Source organism: Polyodon spathula, chromosome 17 (genome assembly GCF_017654505.1).
Source record: "Polyodon spathula isolate WHYD16114869_AA chromosome 17, ASM1765450v1, whole genome shotgun sequence".
NCBI lineage: Eukaryota > Metazoa > Chordata > Actinopteri > Acipenseriformes > Polyodontidae > Polyodon > Polyodon spathula.
In genome coordinates this window covers 23436654-23452794 of record NC_054550.1, presented here as the reverse complement: position 1 = coordinate 23452794, position 16141 = coordinate 23436654, and the positions used below count along the sequence as shown (strand labels likewise).

The following is a 16141-nucleotide window of genomic DNA, read 5'->3' as shown; positions in this document are numbered from 1 at the left end:
GGCATCCGAGCACTTATCAATGCTGGTGCACCACAGCTTGATGGAAAAAGAGGCAGGCCAAGTTTGACTCCTCCTCTGACTGAAGCGCAGGGCAGTATCAAAGGCACCCCCTGAAATCAGGTTCAGTGTAGGACATCACTGGCCAAAGTTAACTAGTGCAAAACATGCCAACAGGTGCCATGAAGCTACTGCACACGAAAAACAAAGTATATTTGCGTGAAGTGCCAGGAGCCATTGTTTCCAGGTTGCTTTGCAAACTTTCACACCAAGCATTAACATCCACAAAATTCAGTTTACATGTAAATATTAAACAGAAGATGTATGGTAGGTTGCACTAAATGAAGCATGCTTTGAAGAAACCAATACAATACACACACACACACACATATATATATATTTTACATTCAGGGTATTTTTTATGTTTACAATGTGGATGAAAATGTGAACAAGACGCTACAGTATTCATTGGACTGGTACAGGGAGGTTGTCCTTTGCATTTGTGTTTACTTTATTTGCATAAATAAGAATTTCAGATTTCGTTTTACAACTAGATGTGCCAACAGCATGGAGTAATTCTATATTTCCATAATGTTGTTGTCCATTAAAATAGGCATTTCTGTAACTTCTTGAATTTTTACCTATTTTATATTGCCTAAAATGTAATAAAAAATATTTGAAAAAAAAAAAAAAATGTTACTTGATGCTTTTATAATTCATGCATGAGAGGGCTTGCTATTAGGTGCGCCCTCGGGCAACTAACAAGATAACACAATTCCGTTACCGGAAACACAATATTTAGAAAATACATCACAGCTCTCCAACTTAAGAGATGCACAGCTTTATAATGTTACAAAAAATATGTAAGCATAAAGGCAAAAAACTCTGATCTGCAATAAAGCTACACATGCTTTCACTGACAAAACACTACAATGCTTGTTCTGCATGCTGCGATTTCAATTATGGCAACGCTCATTCCACCGCGTGGGTTCTTAGAAAGTAATTAGAAGCCAATTCCAGTCTTGTAAACCAATACGGCGCGCACTTCCTAGAACGCTGGTAAACCCACTGCATGTAATCAGCCTTCTGATTTGTTGGAGCACTGTAATATATTAATCGAAAAATGAATTACAAAACCCGATTGGTTAAACATTTTGCCTCTTTCTTGCGTAGCGGGATGCGCCAAGTTCTTAGCTATTCAGAGAAGCCTGTACGATTACGACAAGGCAAGTTGAACGGGAGGGTTTAGTCAGAAAAGTTTGTGTAGGGATTCGTTCCTCATAGAGTGGAGTTGCCGTTTCTAGTTCTGCAAAGGTTATAGCAACTGTGTTCAACAATGTCTGCACAAGTTCTCAGCGGTAAATCTGTCTCGGCGTAAGTTAATGTATTTTTTCTGACACTTTCTCCAGCGGCAGTTCTTGGGCTGAGTACATGCAGTTAGTTAATACGAATCTTGTAACTAAAACACGTGGTATTTTTCTTTTAAGTGGTGAGTACGGCAGTTACATAATAAGTCGATTTTCAATAATACAGTATTCTTCAAATTTTGTGAAATACTGAATTGTGGCGAATTTAAATTGTATCTCATTGTGGTGTGTTTTGGGCGATCACGTGCAGTCAAATCGGTGCTACGTCTCGAGGTAGGGTACATAACAATTAAAAGTTTTAAGTGCTGTAAGGTAATACAAAATGGACTGCAGCCTGAAAAACACATTTCCGACTGTGCTCGTGATTCTGCATGAAAAGTTTAGACATCTGTTTGCAGATATGCCAGCAGAGTGTTTACAGTACCAGATTGCAATTTACAGTGTCTCATAATGTTGTAGTTCTGCACAAGATTGAGCCGGTACCGCAATGCATTCAAAATGTTTATCCTTTTTACAAAATCCTAATTTCACTGAAAATTGGAGATTTGCATGCATTTTGTCTAAACAAAGGTGAATGGAACCTACTAATGTGCGAGTTTAGAAATACTACAATACACAGAAATGTCAATGACACGTTCAAACGTGGAGTTTGCACAAATGTTGAAAGTAGTTGACTTTGAGTATACCCATACTGACTAATGTAAGGTAGGTGATGTGGAGTGAAACCAAGGTCACATATTTGGCCCTTGTTTCTCAATACTGTAATTAGTAGATTGGAAATTTTAAATAACCTGACAAATGCAGGAATGGCAACATTGTTTCAAAACCAAGGAACTGCAGTACAACTGCATTACAGTAGTTTGATTTAGTGTGCTGTCTCCTGAGTTTACACCAAATGTTCACTGTTAATTTGTAACTTTTGCAGTGTTACTGTGAAAAATAGTCTACAATACAAAGCAAAGCACAAAATAACATTTTCTCACTCAGTAAATTGAACTGTATACTGTATTGCTGCCGGTTAGCTTTAGTTACAATAGGGGACAGTGTCTGCTACCCACATGTCGTCGTTTGCCAGTTTTTCTAGCACAGGGCTGTAATTACATTTTAAATAGCTGGGATTAAGGAAATATTAACAAGGGAGTCTGGGGACTGAAAACATAAAGGTAATTGAAAAAAAGGTATATTTTCAGAGAGGAAGAAAAACCTAGCAGGACATGCCTTAGTTGTTGGAAGGACCAATTCAGGTATTATTCTGAAGTTTTATTTCTCTCTGAAAAGGATGTGTGTGAGGAGAGCATTTTGTTTGCCCAACGGCAGGCTTGAAAATGAACTTCATCCTTGTATGCCCTGTTCAAATGAATTTATAAAATAGCACACATGAGGATTGTACTCTGAGTGCAGGGGTAGATTTGTGTTTAAGTCTAGATTTGAGATTTCCTATTATCTACTTCACTTTCTGTATTAAGTAATTCGATTACCAATTGTGACTTTGTAGTACTAGACATACCCTGGATTAATTATATTAAGGTCATGTGCTTCAATGGTAATAAGTTCCATATGATTCAGAGAAATCTGCAAAAGGGGTACTATAGAGTATTGAGCTTGATGCGTAAAAGAAAAAAACACTTGAACCATTTAAACCAAGACCCCAAAAATGTACTTTAGATTTACGATTTATATGGTCCAATTACATTCTCTCACTGCAGCAGCTCCCCACACAGCTCAGGAGAACTGAAAGGCCTCCTCCAGTCCCATAACCAAGCCAATTGCCACTGAGGAACTGGAGCGTGTCAGTGAGCCATCGGGCTCTAGAGGACAAAGGCCATCTTGAGCTCACCTGGCGCCTGGCCAGCAGGGTCTGCTGTAGCGTGATGGGTAGAAACAGTCCCTGTGAGGGGCTTCGAAGTGGCACATCTGGTAAAGTCAGGATGCGCTCTATATCCTGGAGGTCGCTGGTTATAGTCCAGGCTATTGTGTTGCCAGCCATAGACGGGAGCTCCCAGGGGGCGGTGCACAATTGGCTGAGCGGGGGTGGGCTTATGTCGGCCAGGATGTCCTTGGCGCACAGAGCATCAGTGACCCCTGTATCTAGCCAGGCGCCAGCGGGCTTGCCTGTAAGCTTCCCAGAGCTGTGTTGACCTCCGATGCTGTAGCTCTGAGGTGGCTGCACAGTGAGTCTGCAGTGTGGAGAAAAAAAAGCTGTCAGCTGACAGCACACGCTTCGGAGGCCAGCGTGTGCTCGTCTTCACCGCTCGCGAGTCAGTGTGGGGGTGGTAGCGGTGAGCTGAGCCTAAAAATAATTGGATATACCAAATTGGGAGAAAATGATAAAATTATTGCAGATTTGCTAAATAAAAAAAGCGATGCAAACCCCCTGTTAGTATTTTATTAGCATCTTTCACCTGCCTAACCTAAGCAAGGCTGGTACCAAGCTACTGCACTCTGGAGACAAGGGTACATCCTGAAAGTCAGTATATTTACAGACAGTGCATGCTTGAGTACAGGTTTGTGTTAATACTATCTGGTTAAAATCTGCATTACATGCTATTTCTCTGGTGTTCAGTGCCAACAGCGTGATACTGTGTAGACTTTGCTTTAGTCCAGATACATGACCTGTCACAAGACAAGGTCCAGTTCATTGATTTTATTCCTCTTCCTAGGTACTCGGTTACAGATTAATCATAAATTGTCATCACAGGAACAGAGAGGGCCTCTACATTGAAGTGCATAGCTGTTGTTTAAAACATGCCTTATTGAGTGTATTAAGTGGAAATTCACTTTCATCAAAGGACTAGCTGCTGCTGATCAAAGTTGACCTTTGTATAAATTGGGGCTATTGTAAAACCAGTATTTACTCTGCTTACCAAAACATTTCCCATACAACGCTTGTATTCCTAAATGTGTCCAGCTAGACCAGAGATTTCAATTTGATTCAAGTCGAGCCTTTGACTGGACCACTCTAGACATTCATTTTCTTGTTTTGAAACCACTCCAGTGTCGTTTTGGCTGTGTGCTTGGGGTCATTGTCCTGCTAAAAGGAGAATCTCCGTCCCAGTCTTAGGTCTTTTGCAAACTGAAGCAGGTCTTCCTCAAGGATTTGCCTGTATTTAGCTCCATCCATTTTGCCCTTTACCCTGACGAGCTTCCCAGTCCCTGCCGATGAAAAGCATCCGCATAGCACGATGCTGCCACCACCATGCTTCACAGTAGAGATGGTGTTACCTGGGTGATGTGTTGTGTTGGGTTTGCCTGACATTGGTCTGACCATTGCCCTTCTTACCTGGCTGCTCAGTTTGGGAGGACGGCCTGCTCACAGCAGATTCTGGGTGGTGCCGCGTTCCTTCCACTTCTTAATGATTGACTTGACTGCACTCCAAGGGATATTCAGTGCCTTTGAGATCTTTTTTTTTTTTTTTTTTTATACCCCTCCCCTGATTTGTGGAAAGACACAGTTTTATCCCGGAGTTGTTTTGAAAGCTCTTTGCTTTGAATGCACTACCTAACTGTGGGACCTTACAGAGACAGGTGTATTTAATCTGAAATCATGTGAACCACTTTTATTGTATGTGTGTGTGTGTGTGTCTCTCTCTCTCTCTCTCTCTCTCTCATATATATATATATATATATATATATATATATATATATATATATATATATATATATATATATATATATATAATATATATATATATATATATATATATATATATATATATATATATATATATATATATAGTGTGTGTGTTATATATATATATATATATGTGTGTGTGTGTGTATATGTGTGTGTGTATATATATATATATATATATATATATATATATATATATATATATATATATATATATATATATATAAAATTGCAGCTAAGGGTTAAACTCTTATTATTCTTTAGCAATGTGTGGCCCGCTGTACACATTAGGTTAAACTAGTGTTCTGGATATGCGGCCCGTGTGGAATGTGGCTGGGTCGTAGTTGAATAATTGATCATCAATTATTATTTAAATAACATTTCAAGTAATAATCGGTAATTGTAATTAGCAAGCAATTCATTGTTATGAGTTTTAACCCAATTTGGCTACTGGTATGAGCTTAGAACAGTGTTCTTCACTAATTTTCAGAGGGGGGCCACTTTCGCAGATTAGACATCAGTGGGAGGGCAGCTACACCGCATTCTTCACATTTGTGTATTGTCGCGGGCCGCAGTAATGTCCACCAGGGGCCGCCAGTGGCCCACGGGCCTTGCAATGAAGAACACTGGCCTAGAAAATGGAAAGAAACTAATTAATCATGTGTTTACTGATTTGCTACCTTTGTTGGATTTTTGTATTATATTCTTAGGTTTTAAAATAGAGTAGCGTGAAGTCTGTCGTTGTATGGCCTCCTGTTTCAACGTGGAAGTATGTGATGGCCTTCTACACCACTGTGTTGGAACTGCATTTTAAACCTTACTTTCAGTGGTCACCCTCCCTCAAAATAATGATTATCATGTCACTAGTATTACTAATAAAAGGGTAAGCGAATATGCTAGGTGCTAGAGCCTGAAATTTGTTTCTGAATCATAACCTTGTTACAATACATCTTTGTAACATTATACAAATTCAAAAGAATAAACATACAGCATTAGCATGTATTTGTTTATAAGTGTATTGGTGCTTGGTGGTTTTACATTACTTTTATGCTTGCAGATTCATCTAAATTCAACACATGTTAAAACTGCAGTTTCCTCCGCAACCAATCTCACTCCCTGTGTTTATAGGTCTGCTTTCCTCTAGTGGTCTTGCTGCTGTCTTACCATGTGACCTACAGCACAGGAAGTGCTTTGATACCACGAAGCAGCACTTTATAATGAAGTGGTGTATTTGAAAGATCAACGTATCATTATTCCTACACAAAATGTGTGAAGTCAACAGGGCAGCAAAGAAACAAAAAAAGCTAACAATTCATTGGTCATTTGTAACATGAGAAAGTTTGACACATAGAGACATACAATGCATATGCGCCCCTGTGTCTGATGCACATAGTTTAATAAGAATTGTATAGGGGCTCTAGTAAAACTTTTAAGCGTAACAGTCAGTCAGTAGGACGGACATAAAGCCTCCATATACCTCGATTACGGTACAGTAAATTATATAACTGCTAAAGAAGGTCTTCATGACTATTGAACAAAAGATTATCTGAATTATGGCAGGGAATAATCAGAGATATAAAAATATATACATTTTAAAGCCTGTGTCACTTTAAAATAAAATATGGCTGAATGACACAGTTGGAATAAAACCACAACTTCATTCCTCTCCTTTTATGCTTGCTGCACACTCCCATCTGCAGAGTTTGCTGATTGGCTTTCACTGCCCTCTGAAAACTCACAGAACTCACAGCTGTATCGCCCGTTTACACTTTAATCAGCTATCTGCTGTACTTTCAACACTGGAATCTGGCACGCTGCAAGTCAGTTAGCCTTGGCAATTCCTGTTCTAGCCTCATGCTTTGCTCTCAAACCTGTAGTAGATCATGGGGAAAAAACCAAAGTGCTAATCCAATACCATGATACGGTACTGCAGGAAAACAACACAGCTGTCATGCATGCTGCTGCTTGTTCAACAGGGTTATAAGAATAGCCAGGTTACAGGCACGGGGCTTTAGACTGGCAGACTCCCAAAGACTCCTTTTGTGGTGCTGCTGGAAACACGTTTTGTGATTCTGCACAGGTTTAATTAGTCCACTGGGCTTCTTTCAGCCATTGCAGGACTGAGTTTTGAAAAATAAGCAGACTCTGTACCCCACCTTTTTCTAAAGGGGCTTCAGTCCAGCTGTTTGCTATGTTTTCCTGTTTAGCTACAAGGCTGAAACCTCTGCCAAACTGCTTTGGAGGAAGAAGGTTGTTGGCTGCCATTGTTTCAGGATCTAAAACGTCCTTGTAAGAAATTTACAAACCTGTCTTCAAAATCTTACTTGATAAATAATGGGCTCCTTACTGCTTCAAAACTGACCTGTAATCTTGCCTTTCAGGCTAGTGAGAGAGAGACTGAAGAAAGATGTAGCTCAAATGAAGCTGGACCTGCCTGGCTTTAGGCCGGGTCTTGCTATTCTACAGGTATGTCTCAAAAAAAAAAAAAAAAAAAAAAAAAAAAAAAAATCTTTTCTTAGATTGGCAACATAATTTTTCATTTTTAAATGTAATATATAATTTTCTATTTCCTAACCATTTGACATTTAGGGAATATCTTTACCCCCTTCAGGCACTCGGTGTAAAGGAGATTCATTTATATGTATGTCAACGTGACAGCTGTTTATAATCTCATGAAACTTTTAGTATTGAAAAATATGGGTTAGTAAAGCCTAGATCCTTGCAGGCAAACACTAGCAGGATTAACACAGACTTAAAATCAGACCTGTGTGTCTCTTTATAGCAATAGCTGACTCTAACACAGTTTATGATATACTAAAACTTTAGTGGGCCTAAACCTGGCCTTTTTTATTTCATGTTTATGATTGCAAATGTAGACTATGGTCAAGATAAGTCAATCTGTGCTGTAAAATATAAAACTGTATGTTCTGACTGTCTTTATATATAAATCATTGAATGTTTTCTTTCTTCTAAACTGCAGGATTGAAGATGTAAGTTTTGAAAACTAATCTTAATAAGGACCAGACCAACTGTTGACTGCTCCCAGGCCTTAAATATAAGACATATAACGAATCAGGATATTGGTTTACATTTGGGAAGTGACTAAGAAAAATGAAAGTTCAAGTAAAAAAAGATATATATGAAGGGCCATAAGCATATTCAATACATTACATGTCTTTCCTTTTCAGGTTGGTGACAGAGATGACTCCAACCTTTACATTAGTATGAAGCTGAAGGCTGCAGCTGAGGTAATGGTTAATCAAAACAGTTTGAATGTATTTGTGCTAATCAAAATACTATCAGTTTAAAAGTGTCTCCATCAGGTAAATGTTGTTTATCTAGTAGAGTAAATTAAAATTACAGATGACTGTGTGTATGAATTTACTATTACGCAGTCCAAACTAAACCATGTGACAACCACTGTTGTTTCTTTTCTGGAACTTTTAAAGGCCTCCATTTTTTTTCCCATTTAGTTGAAAACAGATACTTAATTGCTGCACAAATGCTGTGTAATCATTTGTGTTCTAACAGATTTGATAGGTTAACTTTCTGGAAAACCTTCATTATTTTGAGTTATTTTAGTTGTTGCTGACAATATGGCGCTTGTGTCCAGCTGTTTTCTGTAGAATTAGACAGCTTGTCTTAAAGACCAATGCAGAAACATCTCTTATTTGCTAGGAAAGGCAGATGATCAACCCAGCCAGCCATGGGCCAAAATAAGACATTGTTTGGCCAAAAAAGACAAAATAAGACATTTGTACCTTTTTTTTTTTTTTTGTCAACAGTAACCCCCAGTTCCTTTTAATTAACCTACTGCTGCAAGTTGTTTTAGACTTTAACACTTACATTTCTTATTGTCACTTAGTATTATAAACTATGACTGAAAGAACATTGCCTGGTCAGGTTTCAAGCACAAAAAAGCTGTAGACACAAACTAAAATATTTTTTGTGAAGAGCAAGTCAAATTGAGGATTCATTTTTCACACCAACCATGGGCCAGAAAAAGGCATGACCTGGCTGGGGCCTTGTCTGAGGCATAAAACAGCAGCCTGCTTTTTCTTAGTCTTCTTTGTCAATCATGACATTCAACTTCAAATCACTTTCAGACTCGTGTTTAATATCTGTTGCTTAACACTTTATTACTTTAAATACATCAGTTTTTTATATTTTACTGGAAGTTTGTTTTCTGTTTCTTGTTTTTCAGATCGGTATCAACGCCAGCCATGTCCGGCTGCCAAAGACTGCCACAGAAGAAGAGGCAAGTTAAGCAGATAACATTGTTTTGTTTACACATGCTCATTTATTTGTTGAGCTTTAGGGACATATACAGAAAGCCTTTGTCTCTGCTTAGCAAATATACTATAGTTAAGTTCCAGTAAAAATTAGTCCTTTCACTGCTGCATTGTTTTAACCTCTGGCTATATCAATGATACAGACCACTCCCTTTCTTTACAATTGGTACACTACTGTGCTCTAGGATTCTCCCAATAAAGTTCCATTACAGGTTTTTATAGAAACTCGTTCAAACTTTTCATTGACACATCTGGACAAAATCAGTGATCCACATCTTTTTCACAGTTTCGTTTTGATCTTCTATTGTTCTAGGTTTTAAGAAGCATTATTCAAGTGAACGAGAACCCAGAGATACATGGGCTCATAGTGCAACTCCCCCTGGATTCTGTCAACCCCATCAATACAGAGAGAGTCACCAATGCTGTAGCACCTGAGAAGGATGTGGATGGGTAAATGTCTGGTTATTTATATACCAAATGTGCTCTGCCTGGTCGGTCAAGGTTCTGTGAGCCAAGGTCTGGTCAAGGCTCTGTTTACAATCATATACAGTAGGTGCCCAGAGTGCCTGAAAGTTGGAGTGATGTTAACCAGATTCACAGGTTCAGTATTGCAGGTAAAACAAGTAGACAAACGATTCTTCTAGAGTCTGTTTCATCAGCAACTGAACAGGGTGTGAATAGTTTTCAAAGATTGTATGAGCTGTATTTTGAAGAAAATGCAAATGTTCCATAAAGAATAAAACTATCAAGAAACAATTTGGTAAGACAGGTGAACTGTTGTTTAAGTCGGTTTTATGTCGTTTCTTTCTCTTCTGTCGTTTGAAATGACTGTATTCATCTGAAAATGTGCTTTTGCTGTTGCTCAAAATAAGTTCTTAAGATTAAACACTGCAGAGAAAGAATCTTAATTTTAAGTATTTTATATTTTGTATGTGTGCAGTGTATTCATTTCTAAAATGACCTGGATTAACATTGTCCTAAAGCATAGTTTGTTATTGATTACATATGTTAGGTAATGTGGAAGCATCTAGGTGTATGTTAAACCTGCAGTTTTGCTTGTGCTTTCAGTGGATGAGTGTCATGAAGATCTATTTCTTCACGTTACTGATGGATCAAGTTTTGTAATTCCAGTCTTGGCTGGGGATGACTGCCACTGACAAGCTTGTTTTTCTTTTAGTCTGACTAGTATAAATGCAGGAAAGCTTGCTCGTGGTGACTTGGGAGACTGCTTTATCCCCTGTACTCCTAAAGGATGCATGGAACTCATCAAACAGACAGGTTTGTATTTCAACTTTGTTTTGCTCAACCCTTCAATGGGTTCTTTCCTATCAATAACCAATCGGCTGCTTCCCCCGTTGAGTGACATGCTTTCAGCCAGTAGCAGGCTGCGACCATGAAGATACTGAGTTGAAATAACCCAAGTGCAAGTTTAACATATTTCCAAGACAGCAAAAATGGAAATTTTCTGTTAACCTAGTGTAGTAACAGACATTACATTTTAAAATGAAAATCCAGTTTGCTGTAACATGTCGAAATAGATACGATTTATGGAATTGTTGTATTGTATACAATTCTGTACTTGAACAGAGCTCTGTCTCTCTGAAGGTACCTCCGTTGCTGGGAAGAACGCTGTGGTTATTGGGCGCAGTAAGATCGTCGGGGCACCCATGCATGACCTGCTGCTGTGGAGCCACGCAACAGTAACAACCTGCCACTCCAAGACTGCCGACCTAGCTGAGCAGGTAAAAATAATGTTGAGTCTTGCTTCTAATCAATCAAAATTGTGAGTTCAGTCTTATACACATGAATAAGCAAGTCCAGACAGAAATTTTATTTATTTCATTTTTTATTTTTTTTCACTTTCCTTGTCCAGGTTCACCGGGCTGATATTTTAGTCGTTGGGGCTGGCAAGCCAGAGATGGTGAAAGGATGCTGGATCAAGCAAGGGGCTGTTGTGATTGACTGTGGCATCAACCACATTCCAGGTAGGGGGCTGATGGGGGAGCAGTGATGGTACTTGATGTGAAAAAAAAATCGTTGGTTCAGGGCTACCTGTCAGAAAACCATTTGCGAAACTGAGTTTGGTAGATTTTTTAAGTGTAAGTTTCAATTTTTCTTTATTTTATTTCCCACTTTGTATGGTGTTTGGTATTGGGTTATGTTGTTCCAGTACTGAGTTATCATTTGTTGTGAGCCCTAAGCAGCCTTCCTCCTTCCAATACAGTCAGCCCCACCTACTCTACTTATATAGACAGATAGTCCCAGCAGAACCCAGAACCACTTGAAATAATGCAAATTGTAAAGGGAATATTCAATTAAAATGACTATATCCTGTTTAAATGTTGTAGTTCTATTAAACAGGCGTATATTTTAATAACAGTTATGTGTTGACCCTCATAGAATGCAGAGCAACAGAACGCAAATTTTGCAGCAGCCACAGAAGTAAACTATACTTAAAAGGAGTTAAACACTAGGTGGCGTCTGAGTTCTTGAAAAGGTTGACTTCTAGTAGTCCTCAGACTTGAAAGTACAATTTGAGTTTCCCTCAATTTTATGGACATAAAGGGAAGTGGCTACAGCGTGACCTTTGTTTTATAGAAAGCATTGACTACAATGTAGCTCAATCATTTAACGTTGTCTGATTTGTTTTGTAGAGTTTAAGTTTAATTCATTGGGCTCTTATGTGCAGTTTAAATTCCCCAGCCAACTCTCATTTTACAGCAATTAACATCCTCTCAAAGTAATTTTTTTTTATTTTTTTTTATTGAGACTAGGAAGCTCTACACATCGATTTATTTATTTTCATAAAAGTATAAGTAGCCTTTGTGCTAATGGAGATGTGTTTGCAAGAAAGATTCAGGCAAGACTGTTTTTCGGAGTGTATATAACCGGCTGCCTTTGAAGGTTTTCGTGAAGTCTACATTTTATTGCTTCTTGCATTTTATTAATAATGTTTTCACAATGCTTATTTTATTACTGTGTGTAGTAATATGCATATGCAGGTTTTCAGTTCTATTTATTGGCTTGTGTACAGAATCTCTACACACTTCTTGCTTTTGAGTAACAGTGTTTCTTAATACTTGGCTGCTGCAACTGTATAGGTATTGTTAAGCATTCCTGTAGGGGTTTTAGAATCTGTCATCACTGTTTTTTCAACGTTGTATAATTTTTGAACACATGTCCCATTCACTGTACAAAGAAATTACTGTCGTTGATGGTAATCTAGCAAGAGTTACCAGAAAGCTTAACTGTCAATGTGGTAAAACCACAGTTATTTTATAAGGATTTGGATTTCACTAAAACAAACAGCGTGTGGTATACTATTATACCTAAAAGAAATACACTCCAATTTCTGATGGTTTTAAGATTGATAATAGTTATTGTCCAATGCTAACTAACTATGTATGTATGTATGTATGATCCATAAACTTAATAGTGCGTAGAAATACTAAAAGAAAAAAATATAGCTTGAAGACTTCTAGTCGGACCGTTTAACATTAAATTTAAGTTTCTTTTGGTATTTCAATAAAATTAACTGTTAAGTGGTTAAAGAAAAAGGGCTTGTAACGAGGAGGTCCCCGGTTCAAGTCCCGGCTTACTCACTGGCTCGCTGTGTTACCATGAGCAAGTCATTTAACCTCCTTGTGCTCAGTCTTTCGGGTGAGACATTGTAAGTGGCTCTGCAGCTGATGCAGTTCAAACACCCTAGCCTCTGTAAGTTGCCTTGGATAAAGGCGTCTCCTAAATTAAAAAAAATAATAATAACCTTAGTTATATGTCTAGTTCTACTAGTTTGTTGTTGTTCTCTTACAGACAGCACAAAGGCAAGCGGGAAGCGAGTGGTTGGAGATGTTGCCTACAGTGAAGCCAAGGAGAGAGCTTCCTTCATAACCCCTGTACCAGGTGGTGTGGGACCAATGACCGTGGCCATGCTGATGGAGGTGTGGACTATAGATTGCTCTAGACTCTATAGCTGTATCTTTCTGTGACATAGGTACAGAAAGACTCTATAGCTGTATCTTTCTGTGACATAGGTACAGAAAGAAAATGCATATGGGTTTATATAAAGCTAGTTAGACTCCAGTAAAAAAAAAAAAAAAAAGGCCTTTGTTCATGTGTCATAAATATCATGCAGTTTTTATATTGCTCATTCTTTAGGCACACTAGTAAGAAACATAACCATTTCCAAGGTTAGGACAAAGCTGTTGAGTGTCAGGATCTAGGGATATAAGGAGGTGACTGCATGTTGTGTGTATATTGCTCTTACATTTTTACACATATCTAGAGTAGCTTAGCCAATTGTGATGAAACTTGGGTAAGACATTCATTAGCACAAGTTATTGACAGTCTCAGAATCTCTGTATATATGAAGGAACCTTCTGTCTCTATGTGTGTCACCCTTTCATATGTACAGTTTTGTGTATTATATGTGTCCCGGGAAACCATGTACAAATTCACTGCTCTCTGGTAAATATATGTTGTATTTTGTTTATTGTCAACAGAACACGGTAGAAAGTGCAAAGCGTTTTTTGGAGAACAATAAATCAGGAAAGTGGCACATTCAGCTCACAAGTCTGAATCTTCTAAACCCAGTGCCGAGGTAAATAAACTGGTTTACATTAAGATAATTTAGGAAACACCTACAAATATTAACAAAGCTAGTAGTTTATTATGGTGCTGTATGTATACAGAGCATCAGAAGAAGCATATCACTGTAACACATTTATTTTAGAAAAAAATAAGGTATGTAAATGACGAAATGATATTGACAATGTTTTTATTTTCTTTAATCACTTGATCATTCATCCTTGGCAATGACACACTTGAGTGACTATGACTGAAGCACATGCACTTAATAACCTAGTGAGACTAGGGATGGGTCGGTATACCGGTTTTTCGGTTTACAGCAGTTTAGTTTCATTATGGTATTAATAAAGTTTCTTTTATTCTACACCGCAATTATCGTAATTCTGTTATATACCAGTTAATGCATTTTTTTCAACTGCAAACACGCTTCTTCTAAATCAAGCGGTGGTATTTGCAGCCTTAGCAAAGTATCGGAGGTAGATCTTTCTGTGAACTGATATTTTATTTTGATAATGGTTTTGAAGGAAACTGTCAACGACAGAATACACGTTTCAAGTGCAGCGTTCTGTTATCCAGAGTTTGCTGCGCCGGCTGCTCTTGGCTGCTGTCTTTCTGACATCACACGCAGCTTTTTTAGAGAAATGCCTTCTCCAAACCTTGCAGCAAAGCACACGTTTTCAACGTGCTATATTTACATTTGTCTTGATTATCAACAGTCAGTTCCATGTAATAGATAAACATTAACTTTATTGTAAAATTATACATCACTTATCACGGATTTAGTACATTGTTTGTTTTAATCATTGATTTATTTATTTAATATAGTGTGGACAAGGCTGTTCACGGCTTATATAATTCGTATAATGATAACATGTCGTTAGCCTCTGCTAACAAGGTGGCAACGATAGTTTTAGTGGTTATTTGCAATACGATTAGCAGGTCACTCATGATCTTTGCATCAACCCTTTGGTTCACAGTCGCAGCCAGCCTCCCGTAATAACGTTTCAAAGCTATCCTGGGCTATGCAGAATCTGCACAGATTTCTGTGGGTGTTGAGTGATATCTACAGGGCATCTCTATCAAATCTGCCCTATAAGAACATGACCAATGTCTCAAACAAAACTAGCACAGACCCGCAACTGCAGCAGGATAGCCTACTTATCAACATAGTTTTGTTTAAACTAGGGTACGCTATTCCAATTTTCTTTTTTTTTTTTTTTTTTTTTTACAAACTCCACATGTGTGATAACCATTGGAAGCTAACTTGAGCAATGTTGTAAATGTAAATCCAATAACATGTTTTAGTATTAAAAAAAATATATATAATTTTTATTCGGTTGAAAAAAAAAATGACTCATCTCTGCTCTTAAATAATAACCTGTACGGGTACATGTTTGTGTTTTAAGCAAAATTTTCATTTCCCAATTCTATTTGCCACCAGCTAAACAAGGTATTTATTTATTTATTTATTTGTTTGTTTGTTTATGTATTTAATTTTATATGTTTAAAATGTTTTAACTAACTGTAGCACCACGTCACTTTGAGCAAATAATATGTCTTAATAATGTTGTAGTATAACATTGAATGTACAACTTTGTTTTTTTTTTGTTTGTTTTTTTTTAATTATTATTCTGATTGTCTTTATAAAAAAAAAAGTTACCAAGTTATTTGGCATAGTAGAATACTAAATACCAAATGTTTAAATCATTCCATGAAAGGAAGTGTGTTTTGTTGGTTTTATTTTTGTGAATTATTTGATAACTTTCATGATGTATACCGTGATATTAAGGTTACCATTGTATTTCTTTTAACGGATATCATACAGTGTAAATTTTATACCGTCCCATCCATAAGTGAGACAGTTGATTGTACACTGGATATGGAGTGATTTCAGCTGTTGAATTACAAGCTTGAATAAAAGCAATAAAGAAAATAACAGAAAAAAAAACAATATGCCACGTCTGTCAGTAGATCAGTGCCTCCATGCAATAGGCATGTTGGAGGCTGGACTAGGGCAGCATACTGTGGCTCACTGGCTTGGGTACTCGCAACCAGCAATTTTAAACCGGGAGAGACTTTATAACCAGATCCACTCTGTCAATGACAGGCCACTAACTGGGAGACCAAGAGTCACAACATTTTGTCATTTTTTTTATCATATCTAGTGAATTTTATCCAAATATAAGTGATACGTTTCTTTTGATGCTCAGTATATTTGTTGTCTTTGGGCAATATTTCCAAAGCTTTAACCATGGTGCTAAATGTAG

General features: G+C 37.6%; 1 protein-coding gene across 1 annotated transcript in view; it reads left to right on the top strand.

The window, feature by feature from the left end:
* Positions 1-1203: 1203 nt before the first annotated feature.
* Positions 1204-16141, top strand: part of mthfd1b (methylenetetrahydrofolate dehydrogenase (NADP+ dependent) 1b) — a 37282-nt gene continuing 22344 nt past the window's right edge. The window contains exons 1-10 of the mRNA XM_041276372.1: positions 1204-1371; positions 7377-7461; positions 8184-8243; positions 9200-9253; positions 9601-9737; positions 10465-10565; positions 10893-11029; positions 11161-11272; positions 13101-13228; positions 13790-13887. Coding sequence (XP_041132306.1) covers positions 1334-1371; positions 7377-7461; positions 8184-8243; positions 9200-9253; positions 9601-9737; positions 10465-10565; positions 10893-11029; positions 11161-11272; positions 13101-13228; positions 13790-13887 — 950 coding nt within the window. The 5' untranslated portion in view covers positions 1204-1333. The remainder of the gene's footprint in view (positions 1372-7376; positions 7462-8183; positions 8244-9199; positions 9254-9600; positions 9738-10464; positions 10566-10892; positions 11030-11160; positions 11273-13100; positions 13229-13789; positions 13888-16141) is intronic.